Raw genomic sequence first — 18,732 nt, 5'->3', positions numbered from 1 at the left:
TATGGAGATTGCATGGCTGGGTGCTCGATTTTATACATCTCTCAGCAACGGGTGTGGCTGAAATAGCCGAATCCACTAAATTTCAAGGGGCATCCACATACTTTTGAATATATATAGTGTATCAGCCAGGGCCCATACAGGGCCAGCAAAGTCAATGCATAGAAATGACCAACTCTACCAACACTTTACAACTAGTGGTTCAGGTACAGTTGAAGTTGGAAGTTTACATACAGCTTAGCCAAACACATTTAAACTCAGTTTTTCACAATTCCTGACAATTAATCCTAGTAAAAATTCCCTGCCTAAGGTCAGTTAGGATCACCACATTTTAAGAATGTGAAATGTCAGAATAATAGTAGCGAGAATGATTTATTTCAGCTTGTATTTCTTTCATCACATTCCCAGTGGGTCAGAAGTTTACATACACTCAATTAGTATTTGGTAGCATTGCCTTAAAATTGTTTAACTTGGGTCAAACGTTTCCACAAGCTTCCCACAATAAATTGGGTGAATTAAGGCCCATTCCTCCTGACAGAGCTGGTGTAACGGAGTTAGGTTTGTAGGCCTCCTTGCTCGCACACCCTTTTTCAGTTCTGACCTCAAATTTTCTATAGGATTGAGGTCAGGGCTTTGTGATGGCCTCTCCAATACCTTGACTTTGTTGTCCTTAAATTTTTTAGGATAGGGGGCAGCATTCGGAATTTTGGATGAAAAGCGTGCCCAAAGTAAACTGCCTGCTACTCAGGCCCAGAAGCTAGGATATGCATATTGGTAGATTTTGATTTAAAAAAAAAACACTATAAAGTTTCTAAAACTGTTAAAATAATGTCTGTGAGTATAACAGAACTTATTTGGCAGGTGAAACACCGAGGACAAACCATCCAGGATAGTTTTTTTTTTAGGTGAGACTGTTTTCAACGGAACCTAGATTTCTGTGGCACTTGGTTGCAGTTCCTATTGCTTCCACTAGATGTCAACAGTCTTTAGAAATTGGTTGATGTTTTTCTTTAGAGAAATGAAGAAGCACGGCTGTTCAGAACGAGGGTCCAGCCTAGTGCTCTCTAATGTTTTGATGCGCGCTCCAGGTCACACGCTTCACATTGTTTTCATCCGGTATTGAACACAGTTTATCCCGTCTTAAATTTGATCGATTATTTACATTTTAAAATACCTAAAGTTGGATTAGGAAAGTTCTTTGAAATGTTTGGACAGCGTTTACAGGTAACTTATTAGATATTTTGTAGTCATGCTGGTCGAGTTGGAACCGGTATTTTTCTGAACCAAATGCTCCAAATAAATGGAAATTCTGGAGATATAACTAAGGAATTAATCGAACAAAAGGACCATTTGTGATGTTTATGGGACATATTGGAGTGCCAACAGAAGAAGTTCTTCAAAGGTAAGGCATGAATTATATCGTTATTTCTGAGTTTTGTGTCGCGCCTGGCGGGTTGAAATTTGATTTTCATGTGTTGGTATGCTGGGCACTGTCCTCAGATAATCACATGGTTTGCTTTCGTGTAAAGCCTTTTTGAAATCTGACACGGTGGCTAGATTAACAAGAAGTTAAGCTTTAATTTGGTGTATTGCACTTGTGAATGTATGAAAGTTAAATATTTCGAATAAAAACATTTTTGCGCTCTGTAATTTCACCGGATGTTGTTGAAACGTTCCGCTAGCGGAACCCCTATCCATAACAGGTTTTAAGATATTTTGCCACAACTTTGGAAGTATGCTTGGGATCATTGTCCATTTTGAAAGATCCATTTGAGACCAAGCTTTAACCTCTTACATCTAGACGTTCCGCTAGCGGAACACCTGCTCCATTATCCAATGATGGGCGTGGCGCGAAATACAAACTCCTCTAAAATACAAAAACTTCAATTTTTCAAACATATGACTATTTCACAGCATTTTAAAGATAAGACTCTCCTTTATCTAACCACACGGTCCGATTTCAAAAAGGCTTTACAACGAAAGCAAAACATTAGATTATGTCAGCAGAGTACCAAGCCAGAAATAATCAGACACCCATTTTTCAAGCTAGCATATAATGTCACAAAAACCCAGAAGACAGCTAAATGCAACACTAACCTTTGATGATCTTCATCAGATGACAACCCTAGGACATTATGTTATACAATACATGCATGTTTTGTTCAATCAAGTTCATATTTATATCAAAAAACAGCTTTTTACATTAGCATACCCCCCGCAAACTTCCGGGGAATTCGCTAACATTTTACTAAATTACTCACGATAAACGTTCACAAAAAGCATAACAATTATTTTAAGAATTATAGATACAGACCTCCTCTATGCACTCGATATGTCCGATTTTAAAATAGCTTTTTGGTGAAAGCACATTTTGCAATATTCTAAGTACATAGCCCAGGCATCATGGGCTAGCTATTTAGACACCCGGCAAGTTTAGCACTCACCAATATCAGCTTTACTATTATAAAAGTTTCATTACCTTTTGTTGTCTTCGTCAGAATGCACTCCCAGGACTGCTACTTCAATAACAAATGTTGGTTTGGTCCAAAATAATCCATCGTTATATCCGAATAGCGGCGTTTTGTTCGTGCGTCCCAGACACTATCTGAAATGGTAAATCAGGGTCGTGCGCATGGCACAATTCGTGACAAAAAAAATCTAAATATTCCATTACCGTACTTCGAAGCATGTCAACCGCTGTTTAAAATCCATTTTTATGCCATTTTTCTCGTAAAAAAGCGATAATATTCCGGCCAGGAATCTCCTTTTCGCTAAACTGAGGAAAGTAAACAAAGCTTTCGGTCGATGCGGGCACGAGCCTGAGTCTCACAGTACTGTAACCAGCCACTACCCAAACGCGCTACTTTGTTTCAGCCAGAGCCTGCAAAGCCACGATTCAGCTTTTTACCGCCTTCTGAGACCCTATGGCAGCCGTAGGAAGTGTCACGGGACAGCTAAGATCCTCACTCTTCAATAAACAGAGACAAGAAGAACGACACCTTGTCAGACAGGCCCCTTCCTGCCTGAAACCTTGTCAGGTTTTTGCCTGCCAAATGAGTTCTGTTATACTCACAGACACCATTCAAACAGTTTTAGAAACTTTGGAGTGTTTTCTATCCATATGTAATAAGTATATGCATATTCTAGTTACTGGGTAGGAGTGGTAACCAGATTAAATCGGGTATGTTTTTTAACCAGCCGTGAAAATACTGCCCCCTAGCCATAACAGGTTAACTTCCTGACTGATGTCTTGAGATGTTGCTTCAATATATCCACATCATTTTCCTCCCTCATGATGTCATCTATTTTGTGAAGTGCACCAGTCCCTCCTGTAGAAAAGCACCCCCACAACATGACGCTGCCACCCCCGTGCTTCACGGTTAGGATTGTGTTCTTCAGTTTGCAAGCCTCCCCCTTTTTCCTCCGAACATAAGAATGGTCATTATGGCTAACATTTCTATTTTTGTTTCATCAGACCAGAGGACATTTCTCCAAAAAGTACAATCTTTGTCCCCATGTGCAGTTGCAAACCGTAGTCTGGCTTCTTCCTTGCTGAGCGGCCTTTCAGGTTATGTCGATATAGGACTTGTTGTACTGTGGATATAGTTACTTTTGTACCTGTTTCCTCCAGCATCTTCACAAGGTACTTTGCTGTTGTTCTGGGATTGATTTGCACTTTTCGCACCAAAGTACGTTCATCTCTAGGAGACAGAACGCGTCTCCTTTCTGAGCGGTATGGCGGCTGCGTGGTCCCATGGTGTATATACTTGCGTACTATTGTTTGTTCAGATGAACGTGGTAACTTCAGGCGTTTGGGAATTTCTCCCAAGGATGAACCAGACTTGTGGAGGTCTCCAATTTTTTCCCCCTGAGGTCTTTGCTGATTTCTTTTGATTTTCCCATGATGACAAGCAAAGCAGCACTGAGTTTGAAGGTAGGCCTTGAAATACATCCACAGGTACACCTCCAATTGACTCAGAAGCTTCTAAAGCCATGACATCATTTTCTGGAATTTTCCAATCTCTTTAACCTGTTGGGGTGTAGGCGGCAGTATTTTCATGGCCGGATGAAAAACGTACCCAATTTAAACAGGTTACTACTCTGGCCCAGAAACTAGAATATGTATATTATTAGTAGATTTGGATAGAAAACACTCTGAAGTTTCTAAAACTGTTTGAATGGTGTCTGTGAGTATACCATAACTCATATATGGCAGGCAAAAACCTGAGAAAAATCCAAGCAGGAAGTGGAAAGTCTGAGAATTGTAGTTCTTCTTTTGATTCTCTATCGAAACTACAGTGTCTGTGGGGTGACGTTGCACTTACTAAGGCTTCCATTGGCTGTCAACAGCCTTCAGAAAGTGGTTTGAGCATTCTCCTGTCACTGGGCAGAGTATAGGAGCTCAGTTACTGAGTGGACTGCCTGGCAACAAAGGGATTGGATATGCTCGGTCCCGCGAGCACGCCGTTCCTTCTTTTTCTTCTTGAATGAATATGCTATTGTCCGGTTGGAATATTATCGCAATTTTACGTTAAAAATACCAGAAAGATTGATTTTAAACAGCGTTTGACATGCTTCTAAGTACGGTAATGGAACATTTTGACTTTTCGTCTCTGGTTCCGCGCTTGCGCGTTATGCCTTTGGATAAGTGATCTGTACGCACGAACAAAATGTAGGTATTTGGACATAAATATGGAGTATTTCGAACAACATTTCTTGTGGAAGTAGCAGTCCTGGGAGTGCATTCTGACGAAGATCAGCAAAGGTAAGACAATATTTCTAATACTAATTCTGAGTTTAGATTCCCCCGAACTTGGCGGGTGTCTGTATTGCTCGCCGTGATGGCTGAGCTATGTACTCAGAATATTGAAAAATGTGCTTTCTCCGTAAAGCTATTTTAATATCTGACACAGCGGTTGCATCCAGGAGTAGTCTATCTATAATTCTTTAAATAATTGTTATATATTTTGTCAACGTTTATGATGAGTATTTTTGTAAATTGATGTGCACATTCACCGGACGTTTTGGTGGGAATACATTTTCCGAACATCACGCGCCAATGTAAAATGCTGTTTTTGGATATAAATATGAACTTTATCGAACAAAACATACATGTATTGTGTAACATAATGTCCTAGGAGTGTCATCTGATGAAGATCGTCAAAGGTGAGTGCTTCATTTAGCTGTGTTTTGGGTTTTATTGACATGTCCTTGCTTGGAAAATGGCTGTGTGATTATTTTTGTCTATGTACTCTCCTAACATAATCTAATGTTTTGCTTTTGCTGTAAAGCCTTTTTGAAATCGGACAATGTGGTTACATCAAGGAGAAGTGTATCTTTAAAATGGTGTAAAATAGTTGTATGTTTGAGAAAGTTGAATTATGACATTTTGTTGTTTTTGAATTTGCCGCCCTGATATTTCACTGGCTGTGTCCCACGTAGCCCATAGAAGTTAAAGGCACAGTCAACTTAGTGTATGTAAACTTCTGACCCACTGGAATTGTGATACAGTGAATTATGAGTTAAATCGGTCTTTAAACAATTGTTGGAAAAATTACTTGTGGCATGCACAAAGTAGATGTCCTAACCGACTTGCCAAAACTATAGTTTGTTAACAAGAAATTTGTGGAGTGGTTGAAAAACAAGTTTTAATGACTCCAACATAAGTGTATGTAAACTTCCGACTTCAACTGTAAGTTAAGGTTCATGTAAAGACCAAGGGGATAGATTTGAGACAGAGAGAGACAGGCCGCTCACAGAAGATAATAATTTCCCTTCCTGTTTTAATAGAGTCCTTTTCATTTGATCTCATTTAAAAACATAGACAGTGTTCCTGTGTGTGTCCAGTGAGTTCTGAGAAAAGAACAGGGTTGTGGTCTGCTGTGCAGTGGTTGTGAAGAATTGGGCGACTGTTACTGATTCATTCATTAGCTTTCCTAATGTGTCTATCCATCACAGCTGGAATATTGAGCAGACCATGAGCTCTATAGAAGAGCCTGTTCCTCAGGATCATAGCAGGCAGGGAAGGAAATCTCCAGGTCTCAGTTCTTATCCTATCCATTTGGCTGTCAGTCCAGGGAAATCTCTAAATGCCTGTGTACTCATAGAATTACATAGCCTATAGAATTATATGTGAATTATAGGATCTCCGTGTGTACCCCTGTCCACCTGGCTGTGGATGCAGAAACCCCCGTCGCTGACACTCCCTGAGTCCATGCATCTGGGTGAGTATTACTCTGGTATTATTCTGCTACTCTAGGCTCCATAGGAAGTGTGAGGATTACATGCATAGACATAGAACCATATAGAAATACACTATATATATTCAAAACTATGTGGACACCACTTCAAATTAGTGGATTCAGCTATTTCAGCCACACCGGTTGCTGACAGGTGTATAAAAATTGAGCACAGACATGCAATCTCCATAGACAAACATTGGCAGTAGAATGGCCTTACTGAAGAGCTCAGTCACTTTCAACGATGCACCGTCATAGGATGCCACCTTTCCAACAACTCCGTTTGTAAAATGCCTGCCCTGCTAGAGTTACCCCGGTCAACTGTAAGTGCTGTTATTGTAAAGTGGAAACATCTAGGAGCAACAATGGCTTAGCCACAAAGTGGTAGGCCACACCAGCTTACAGAACGGGACCGCCAAGTGCTGAAGCGCGTAAAAATCGTCTGTCCTCGGTTACAACTCTACCTCCCGAGTTCCAAACTGCCTCTGGAAGCAACGTCAGCCCAATAACTGTTTGTCGGGAGCTTCATGAAATGGGTTTCCATGGCCGAGCAGCCGCACACAAGCCTAAGATCACCATGCGCAATGCCAAGCGTCGGCTGGAGTGGTGTAAAGCTTGCCACCATTGGACTCAGGAGCGGTGAAAACGCATTCTCGGGAGTGATGAATCCCGCTTCCCCATCTGGCAGTCCTACGTACGAATCTGGTTTTGGCGGATGCCCGGAGAATGCTACCTGCCCAAATGCATAGTGCCAACTGTAAAGTTTGGTGGAGGATGAATAATGGTCTGGTGCTGTTTTTCATGCTTCGGGTTAGGGCCCTTATTTCCAGTGAAGGGATATCTTAACGCTACAGCATACAATGACATTCTAGATGATTCTGTGCTTCCAACTTTCTGGCAACAGTTTGGGGAAGGCCCTTTCCTGTTTAAGCATGACAATGCCCCCGTGCCCAAAGCGAGGTCCATAGAGAAATGGTTTGTCGAGATTGGTGTGGAAGAACTTGATTGGCCTGCAGAGAGGCCTGACCCCAACCCCATCGAACACCTTTGGGATGAATTGGAATGCCGACTGCAAGCCAGAGCAAATCGCCCAACATCAGTGCCCGACCTCACTAATGCTCATGACTGAATGGCAGCAAGTCCCCGCAGCAACATATAGTGGAAAACCTATCCAGACAAGTGGAGGCTGCTATAGCAGCAAAGGGGGACCAACTCCATATTAATTCCCATGATTTTAGAATGAGATGTTCGACGAGCCGGTGTCCACATACTTTTCGTCATGTAGTGTAGTTCTATGATTACATGCTTTTTCCTTACCATGAAAGCAGTCTATGGACAGGGAAAGACATCAATACCTGCGAGCTAGGTGGGTATAGTACCCTGGTATGACAATGGTATTACTTTGGGCTGGGCCGTAAAGGAAGCGTGGGGATTACATGTTTCCCAGCAGCATTAGGCCCACACCCTACACAATTCCTCCGGCAGCACCTGGGGTCTCTGTGGCTATGTGGGTGCAGTGTAGCAGCCTTCTCAGGACATAATGTCATGCCATCTCTCTGTGGTCGTCAGGGCCTATAGCCTCAGGAGGGGGATGCAGGCTTGGGCTATACAGGCAGGCTGGGTGACATTCTCATCCCTTACAGCATGTACTGTCCTTTCCCATCTGGTGTGTGTGAGAGAGAGGAGCCCAACACTAACCTTTGGCTCAGGGACTTGAAGCTGCAGGCTGAGGAGACTTAGCCTAGGTTGAGGAGCACAGGGAATGTGATTGACACTGACAGAACTACTAGCTCGCTACCCATCAGCAGCTGGAATTCCATATGGAATAATAAAAAGCGTTCAACAAGAATAATTTCAGAGCCGTCTCGAATATGAGTCTTGCTTTGCCTTGACTAGCTTGAACACCCAGGGCCACTTCAACACATATGGTGTCATAGACAGTCACGTTACTTAGTGTGAAACCCTGAAAGCAGGCAAACAAACAGGCTGTCCTCTGAATGCTCTTAGCACTGGATACATAGCTTCACGGGCAGACAAAGCCCTTCCATCTCCCCCTCTCCTTTCCTGTGTTCCTTCCATCCATCTTCCCCCTTCCCCAAAGGACCACTGCTGTGCTAATGCATCTCCCGCCACCATGGGACAGACATTCCTGTTCTTATAATTATATTTCTATGGGCTTCCCTCTGCCAGAAGGGTCTCACTCCATGCGGCTGCATCACAGGAGGCTGAATACTTAACAAATAATTCCAAGGAGAGAGACAACTTCCAGTAAAAGGTTTGTCAAAGAATTAACCCATATTGAGTCAAGAAATGACTTTGAAAAATAGGAAATAAATATTTCAATCCACATAGGGTTCGGTAAATGAAAGTACATTCTTTCATATGTCCTGGATTCTAAAGATGAAACAACTCCTACAAACAACAGCATATAATTTATAACACCATCCCTAGACAATCTCCGAGGCTCTGCAGCTGAAAGACTGTAAACTAACAACATTGGTGTGCTTAGCTACTACTACGGGTAGTATCTATGCATGCCATATGGGTATGAACCAGTAAAATGTAACTTCAAAAAAATTATCTAATATGAAAGATCACTGAAATACTGGCTGAGATTTATCTGTCCTGCTTTATCAATCTTAATTTTTCTAGCAGACCAAACTAGCATGGTGAGTCATGGAGGCAAGCAGATGTGCTGTGAATAACGAGAGTGGAATCGACTGATTCATTCTTCACTCTCACTCCCCTTACAGTGATGTGTTCTCTCTCTCTCTCACTGCTGACAAGGACAATAATCACATTGCCAGACTAGTAGACAGTGGTGGTAGCGCTGCTAGCCGTCCACACAGCCCATCTTCTTTATTAAGTCTACTTTACAGTTCACACAATCACACCTCATAGAAATGAATGAATAATAGGCTGTGTGACTGCGTCATACAGGCCAATCCAGCCCCAAGATGTAGCCTAGGGTGTCAAATTTGGGATATCACACCTTATATAAATGAATAAAACTGTGTGAATGTGTCATAATCCTAATATGTTCACATTATCCACTCCGTTATCCACTCCGTTATCCACACCATTAATATATTAGATATACTATACGAAATCAGAAAAATCTAAACTCCTATTAATGTTTCTTGCCTCAGAGGAGCCTAATTATCTTAACAGAAATCCATTGGGTAAAATAGACACAGTGCCTTCAGAAAGTATTCACACACATTGACTTTTCCAAATTTTGTTGTGTTGCAAAGTGGGATTAAAATGGATTTGTCATTTTCAGTTAACGATCTACACAAAATTATTTAATATAAAACACTAATACAGTACATCTTGATTAGATAAGTATTTAACACCTTGAGTCAAATCCTGTTAGAATCACCCTTGGCAGCGATTACAGCTTTCTGGGTAAGGCTAAGAGCTTTGCACACCTGGACTGTACATTATTTGCCCATTATTCTTTAAAACAATAACTCAAAGTCTGTGTAGTTGGGTTCTAGGTAAGCAACTCTAGTGTATATTTGGCCTTTTGTTTTATGTAATTGTCCTGCTGAATGGTGAATGTGTCTCCCGGTGTCTGTTGGAAAGCAGACTGAACCAAGTTTTCACTCTAGATATTTGCCCTTTGCTTAGCTCTATTCCTTTTATTTTTTATCCAAAAAAACTCCCTAGTCCTTGTCGATGATAAGCATACCCATAACATGATGCAGCCACCACTATGCTTGAAAATATGAAGAGTGGTACTCGGTGGTGTTGTGTTTGCCCCAAACATAACGCTTTGTAATCAGGACAAAAATAAAAGAGTATTTCTTTGTCACATTTTTTGCTGTATTACTTTATTGCAAGCAGGATTTATTTAGGCTTGCCATAACAAAAGGGTGGAAAACTTGACTCAAGACATTTCAGCTTTTAGTTTAATTAATTTGTAAACATTCCTAAAAAGAAAGCCACTGACATTATGGGGTACTGTGTGTAGATCAGTGACAAAACATCTAAATTTAATCCATTTGAAATTCAGGCTGTAACACAACAAAATGTGGAAAAGGTCAAGGGGTGTGGGTTTCTGAATGCACTGTAGATAGATGCTGTGTAGATTAAAGTGTAGTTAAGGAAACTAGGCGTATGACGTGCATCACAACTTCACAGGAAAGCCATTTGAACGCAAACTAAAAAAAAAAACGTTTTGGCACAAATGCCTTCTGGAACATGTGCCTTAACAAAATTGTATGCCATCTGTAAATATGAATGCAATTGTTATTTACGAGCCTAGTTGGTTTAGCCATGGAAAAAGACAGCATCCGTCCCGCTAGCCATGATTGGCTGAGACAATGGATTGGCTGGACATGCCGAGAGATGAGTTTGGATTGGTCTGCCATGTAGCATGCTTCTGTCTATTTGAGCTTGTCAGTATGTCTAGGTAATCCTTTCTAAAAAAATATATATATCACTTAGTAGAACTGCTTAAGTGTTGGTCTCCACTTTCTGGAGGACCGAGTTTTGAAATCAGTGGAAGGCCTGGTGGAATTAGAGTATGATAGCTAAGGAGATGGAGACAACACCTGTCTCAGGATTACATATTCAAACTAAGGGCAACCATGGCATCTGTGAGAGAGGGATATACAGGTAATGTATACAGGTAATGTATACGGGTAAGACAGCCTAGGCCAGCTACATTTTCAAATATTACACGTTTCTAATTCTGTCAGAAAGTAATTTTCATTTCAAGTTAAAGTGTACTGTTAGCTAGCTAGCTAACATTAGCTGGCTGGCTGGCTCGATCGCTAGCTAACGTTACGTGCATGATCTGTGTAGTAATATTATTCGTATCTCAGAGCCATTTGCTTTGCTAGTTATAGCCTAATGTTAGCTAGCTAACATTGAACCTGGTTGGTTAGCTACCTGCAGATTCATGCAGGGTAGTAACATTATGAGTTGGGATTATGGTTCGTGGTTTAGCTTGCTACATGTCTTAGCAAAACTCCACTATGCAAGTAACCATTTCATTAGAATGTTTATGATGCCACTGCGACAACTGTTGATAGACGTAGCTGGTAAATTCGCTCAGAATAACTGACAAATTTACAAATGCTCAACACCTGTTGAATATAGCTGGTGTCAGTAAACGTTGGCAAAAAATTGTTGCCAGCAGCACAGTCACCAACGCTCTGGATAACATAGAAACAGCCTAACCAGCTCTATATGGGAGCGTAAAATGGTCAGAGTGAGCTGTCCTCTCATTTGTGTCTGGAAGGAGCTAGCAAGCTAGCCAACGTTAGTCAGTTAGCTTGGGTCCTTGACTGGTGTTGTTAGGACAGAACGTTCAGATCAACCCTACTCCTCGGCCTCCCACGCAAATCCTTAAAGAGATATAGGGGGCTAAACCTTAAGAGGGTGTGAACGATGCTGAATGGGTGTAGACAAAGAGACAAAGAGCTCTCCAGTAGGTGTACCAAAACATTCAAAGGCCATTTTCTCAAAAGTGAGGTTACAAGTTGATCAACTTTCAAAGCAGAATGACTTTTCTATTGTTCCTCAATTGTAGTGTATGATATACAATTTCTAGCTATGAGTCTCTACTTTTATCCAATGTAAAAAAACACAATTTCAAATGTTCCTAAATAAGACCGAATCGAGCCGGTCGGTCACTTATAAACTCACCCTAGCCATGACAGTATACTTAACATTGATAGAGTAAAAATGATTCAGTGGACCCAGATTAAGCATAGTCCTGGCCTAAAAAGCACGCTCAGTGGAAAATCCTAATTTAAAGGGCTTCTTTCCCAGGAGTAGGCTTAATCTGAATCCAGGATATAGAGTGGCCAAACCTCTGCCCCCCCCTCTAATGACCTTGTATTTCAGACAGACAGGACCTGCAGGGTTGTTTAATCATAGTCCATCAGTACTCATTACAGTCACTCCTCACTTTAACAAAGACCTTTCTCAATCTTCTTCCATCTCTAATTATCTGTGACTGATATGGTAACAGAGAGCTAGGGGGAAGGATAGTAGGTGAGCGTGAAAAAGAGAAAGTGAGCAAGAAAGAGTGAGCAAGAAAAATATGTAAGGAAGGAGGAGTGGGACAGGAAAGGGAAGAGTAAATTGTCTCTAATTGTCTCTACAAACGGTACAGTATAGTAGCCTATTATCTCAATTATCCAGGTAATGACTGTGGCTGTACAGTCTGAGCTGGACCAAGTGGCCAGTAAACAGTTACAATTAAGGTCTGGATGACAGCTGTGAGAAACTGACAGTTCCTTACTCTGTGCTCATCTCACAATGATGTGTTTTGGAACACCTCAGCATGTATTTTGGAATCGATTATAAGGTCATGATGTAGAAGCCATGGACAAAACACAGCTATAGGTTCAGAGAACATGTTAATTAAAATACCATAGGTTACAAAAACGTGAACCAAATAGTCTAGTATGTCAATCATCCGCATGAGCTCAAGAAATGCCACGCCCAAGAATAGCCATATAGCTATATAATACAGCCACTACCAGATTAAGCTCTGTCAGACGCTCTCCTGACACAAAAAAACTAGACGATGGGCATACTGATGATTTTTTTTTAAGTTAAAAGTGACCTACTTAGTAGCACGCTCACAAAAGCAGCCATTTGATGTGTTATATAACTGCTGACCCCGTGGCTATATGACACAATGTACACGTGATCTAAGCCGAAGTGATTCCTTAATACAGCAGGGAAAAGACAGATATCAAAGATGGCTGGGTATATTGTCTTAGCTACACTATTTACTTACATATCATAGCTTTATTTTCAATCAATCTCTTATGGAAATGCATAACATACCAAATGTATTGCAGAGTTCAGGTAAATGAGAGTGATCACATAATATTATTTCCACCCACAAACGTTTGTAGTGTTGGCAGGCTACTAGAAGAAACACGACCTATCGTACAGCTATTAAAGGGAACATACAGTGCCTTCAGAAAGTATTAATACTCCTTAACTTAATTGCACATTTTGTTGTATTACAGCCTGATGTATTAAATATATATTCTTTCTACACACAATTCCCAACAATGAAAGTGCTAACATTTATTGAAAATGTAATACAGAAATCTCATTTACGTAAGTATCCACACCTTTGGCAGCGATTACAGCTTTGAGTCGTCCTGGGTATGTCTACCAGCTTTTCTCCCATTCTTCCTTGGAGATTTTTTCGGGGAGCGGGGAGCGGCAGTGAACAGCAATCTTCAAGTCTTTCCACAGATTTTCACTGGGATTCAAGTCCGGACTTTGACTTGGCCACCCAAGGACTTTCACATTCTTGTTCTGAAGCAATTCCAGCATTGCTTTGGCTGTATGCTTGAGGTCATTGTCCTGTTGGAACGTGAATCTTCGCCCCCACTCTAAGGTCGTTCGCACTCTGAAGCACCACCATGCTTCATGGTAGGGACGGTGTTACATGTGATGAGCTGTGCTTGGTTTTCTCCAGACATAGTGCTTTGGCCAAAGAGTTTGATTTTTGTCTCATCAGACCACAGAATCTTTCACATGCCTATTTGCAAACAACAGGCAGGCTGTCATGTGCCTTTTTCTCAGGAGTGGCTTCCATCTGACCACTCTCCAATAAAGTCCTGATTGGTGCTATCGAGACTGTTGTCCTTCTGAGAGTTCTCCCATCTCAGCCAAGGAACGCTGTAGTTCTGTCAGAGTGGTCATTGTGTACTTGGTCACCCCCCTGACCGTCCTTCATGGCCGGTTGCTTAGTTTGGCCAGACTACGGTTTGCAACTGCACATGGGGACACAGATCATACTTTTTGGAGAAATGTTCTCTGGTCTGATGAAACCAAACCAGAACTGTTTGGCCATAATGACCATCGTTATGTTTGGAGGAAAAAGGGGGAGGCTTGCAAGTCGAAGAACTCCATCCCAACCGTGAAGAACGGGGGTGGCAGCATCTTGTAGTGGGGGTGCATTGCTGCAGCAGGGCCTAGTGCACTTCACAAAATAGATGGCATCATGAGGTAGAAAATTATGTGGATATATTGAAGCAACATCAAGACATTAGTCAGGAAGTTAAAGCTTGGTCTCAAATGGGTCTTCCAAATGGACAATGACCCCAAGCATACTTCCAAGGTTGTGGCAAAATGGCTTAAGGACAACAAAGTCAAGGTATTGGAGTGGCCATCACAAAGCCCTGACCTCAAGCCTTTAGAAAATGTGTGGGCAGAACTGAAAAAGTGTGCGCGAGCAAGGAGGCCTACAATCCTGACTCAGTTACACCAGCTCTGTCAGGAGGAATGGGCCAAAATTCACCCAACTTATTGTGGGAAGCTTGTGGAAGGCTACCCGAAACATTTGACCCAAGTTAAACAATTTAAAGGCAATGCGATGAAAGAAATAAAAGCTTAAAATCAATCATTCTCTCTACTATTATTCTGACATTTCACATTCTTAAAATGTGGTGATCCTAACTGGCCTAAAACAGGGAGTTTTTACTAGGGTTAAATGTCAGGAATTGTGAAAAACTGAGATTAAATGTATTTGGCTAAAGTGTATGTAAACTTCCGACTTCAACTGTATGTATGTATGTATGTATGTATGTATGTATGTATGTATGTATGTATGTATGTATGTATGTATATATATATATATATATACACATATATATACATACACATATATATTTATACACATACACACACACACACACACACACACACACACACACACACACACACACACACACACACACATACATACACACATACATACATACATACATACATACATACATACATACATACATATATATATATATATATACACACACACACACACACATATATATACACATACATATATATACACACATACATATATACACATGTATATATACATACATATATATATATACATACATACACTATATTTACTATATATATATATATATTTACTATATGTATTATATATATACACACACATACATTTATTTATTTTAGGCCTATATTTATTTTGTTTGCAACTATAGTTGAAGTGTTTTCTATTTAGCCTTTTTAGATTTTATATATTCATATTTTGTAACAATGCTTAATTGAAAATTTGCACAAAGGTTCTAAATAAAAGGATAAATAATCAAATATGAGTAAGCACCTTTTATTTGTTGAGTATAATTCAACATGTAATAAGAAATAGGAATTTACATGTAATCATTTTATATAAACTATTTATTCATTGAATTTACAGAAAATGTGCTATATCGGGATATGAGATTTTGGCCATATCGCCCAGCCCAATTTGGTGTCACAGCAAAGGGGTGTGAATACTTAAGAAAATTTGATATTTATGCATTTCATTTTCAACAAATTTGCTAACATGTCTAAAAACATGTTTTCACTTTGTCATGGGGTATTGTGTATAGACAGGTGAGAAAAAAATACACTGCTCAAAAAAATAAAGGGAACACTTAAACAACACATCTAGATCCGAATGAAAGAAATAAACTTATTAAATACTTTTTTCTTTACATAGTTGAATGTGCTGATAACAAAATCACACAAAAATAATCAATGGAAATACAATTTATCAACCCATGGAGGTCTGGATTTGGAGTCACACTGAAAATTAAAGTGGAAAACCACACTACAGGCTGATCAAACTTTGATGTAATGTCATTAAAACAAGTCAAAATGAGGCTCAGTAGTGTGTGTGGCCTCCACGTGCCTGTATGACCTCCCTACAACGCCTGGGCATGTTCCTGATGAGGTGGCGGATGGTCTCCTGAGGGATCTCCTCCCAGACCTGGACTAAAGCATCCGCCAACTCCTGGACAGTCTGTGGTGCAACGTGGCGTTGGTGGATGGAGCGAGACATGATGTCCCAGATGTGCTCAATTGGATTCAGGTCTGGGGAATGGGCGGGCCAGTCCATAGCATCAATGCCTTCCTCTTGCAGGAACTGCTGACACACTCCAGCCACATGAGGTCTTGCATTGTCTTGCATTAGGAGGAACCCAGGGCCAACCGCACCAGCATATGGTCTCACAAGGGGTCAGAGGATCTCATCTCGGTACCTAATGGCAGTCAGGCTACCTCTGGCGAGCACATGGAGGGCTGTGCGGCCCCCCAAAGAAATGCCACCCCACACCATGACTGACCCACCGCCAAACCGGTCATGCTGGAGGATGTTGCAGGCAGCAGAAAGTTCTCCACGGCGTCTCCAGACTCTGTCACGTCTGTCACGTGCTCAGTGTGAACCTGCTTTCATCTGTGAAGAGCACAGGGCGCCAGTGGCGAATTTGCCAATCTTGGTGTTCTCTGGCAAATGCCAAACGTCCTGCACGGTGTTGGGCTGTAAGCACAACCCCCACGTGTGGACGTCGGCCCTCATACCACCCTCATGGAGTCTGTTTCTGACCGTTTGAGCACACACATGCACATTTGTGGCCTGCTGGAGGTCATTTTGCAGGGCTCTGGCAGTGCTCCTCCTGCTCCTCCTTGCACAAAGGCGGAGGTAGCGGTCCTGCTGCTGGGTTGTTGCCCTCCTACGGCCTCCTCCACGTCTCCTGATGTACTGGCCTGTCTCCTGGTAGCGCCTCCATGCTCTGGACACTACGCTAACAGACACAGCAAACCTTCTTGCCACAGCTCGCATTGATGTGCCATCCTGGATGAGCTGCACTACCTGAGCCACTTGTGTGGGTTGTAGACTCCGTCTCATGCTACCACTAGGGTGAAAGCACCGCCAGCATTCAAAAGTGACCAAAACATCAGCCAGGAAGCATAGGAACTGAGAAGTGGTCTGTGGTTACCACCTGCAGAACCACTCCTTTATTGGGGGTGTCTTGCTAATTGCCTATAATTTCCACCTGTTGTCTATTCCATTTGCACAACAGCATGTGAAATTTATTGTCAATCAGTGTTGCTTCCTAAGTGGACAGTTTGATTTCACAGAAGTGTGATTGACTTGGAGTTACATTGTGTTGTTTAAGTGTTCCCTTTATTTTTTTGAGCAGTGTATTTAATCAATTTTGAATTCAGACTGTAACAACAAAATGTGGAATAATTCAAGGGGTATGAATACTTTCTGAAGGCACTGTAAATCATAGGCAGTGAAAAATCTCAACACAGGTTTTGAAACATAAAAGGTGTAGGTGCATTAAAAAGGTGAACTCAGAAGATATGCTTCCAAACATAAAAGTTGTAGGTGCTTTAACAGTGTGTAGGATGCCTATAAACCTCCTCTGCCTACTACTGAACTTCTACAGAAAAATATATAGCAGTTGGTTATTACAATGTCCACAAATGTTGAAAAAGGGCCACTTGGGGGGGGTATTTTATCATTTAAATCATTGTGGAGTACACCCAGTTCCTACATGAGGGTTTTATTTGGGCTGTGTAAAGCTGCAAAACAAGGAAATTAAGATGACAAATGCTTCCCGAGTGACTTGGAAGAATCCAACAACCCAGGAGGCCAGTAACAAATATTTAGATGATGGTCGGGGTTCAGATAAAAGGCTTTGGAAGCTCTTTAGATTAGATGGGCATGACACGGCAGGCTGGCAGCTAGGGAAAAGTACACTGGTGGAAGGGTACTGGGACAATAAGTATTGTAACCTACCGTTTGGCTGTCAGGAAAGTCCATCTTGATCAACTTGTGGGCACACTCCTCAAAATCCAAACTGTTGAAAGACGAGAAACATTTATTCATAATTCATCATCACTTTATAATAATTATCCTATGAGTGCATACGTTTGCATGATCAACTTTCAAACAGCTTCATCAAGTCATATGGACGAGGACATAGTGTCTGGGCACAAGGTAAGGTAACAACTTGCTCTGTGATGAAATGTTCCAAAATTATCACACAAAAAAAGAAGTCTATGTCCTCATGTATATTTTAGAAGTACGTTCAGTACCCATTTAGTGGAGTTTATATATCCATAAACTAACATGGGGCAGATTACTTATTTGAGTGTGATCACATTGGAAAATTCCACCCAACAGTTCAATTTAGGAAGCAGGCAGAACTGCATCCTGCAGACATGGTATAAAACTGTGGTGAACACCATGGAGTTCTCATTTCATTCAGACATGGTGTAAAACTGTGGTGGACACCATGGAGTTCTCATTTCATTCAGACATGGTGTAAAACTGTGGTGGACACCATGGAGTTCTCATTTCATTCAGACATGGTGTAAAACTGTGGTGGACACCATGGACTTCTCATTTCATTCAGACATGGTGTAAAACTGTGGTGGACACCATGGACTTCTCATTTCATTCAGACATGGTGTAAAACTGTGGTGGACACCATGGACTTCTCATTTCATTCAGACATGGTGTAAAACTGTGGTGGACACCATGGAGTTCTCATTTCATTCAGACATGGTGTAAAACTGTGGTGGACACCATGGAGTTCTCATTTCATTCAGACATGGTGTAAAACTGTGGTGGACACCATGGACTTCTCATTTCATTCAGACATGGTGTAAAACTGTGGTGGACACCATGGAGTTCTCATTT

At 41.3% G+C, this 18,732-nt stretch overlaps 1 protein-coding gene across 1 annotated transcript in view; it reads right to left on the bottom strand.

Annotated features, from left to right (window-relative positions):
- LOC106582271 (pre-mRNA-splicing factor CWC22 homolog) overlaps positions 1-18,732 on the bottom strand; it is a 64,835-nt gene that overhangs the window by 8,087 nt on the left and 38,016 nt on the right. Inside the window, exon 15 of the mRNA XM_014165172.2 lies at positions 17,827-17,887. Coding sequence (XP_014020647.2) covers positions 17,827-17,887 — 61 coding nt within the window. The remainder of the gene's footprint in view (positions 1-17,826; positions 17,888-18,732) is intronic.

The sequence above is a fragment of the Salmo salar genome, chromosome ssa21 (genome assembly GCF_905237065.1).
Source record: "Salmo salar chromosome ssa21, Ssal_v3.1, whole genome shotgun sequence".
Classification (NCBI taxonomy): domain Eukaryota; kingdom Metazoa; phylum Chordata; class Actinopteri; order Salmoniformes; family Salmonidae; genus Salmo; species Salmo salar.
Note: the sequence above shows the minus strand (reverse complement) of the source record. Positions and strands in the feature narration are given on the sequence as shown.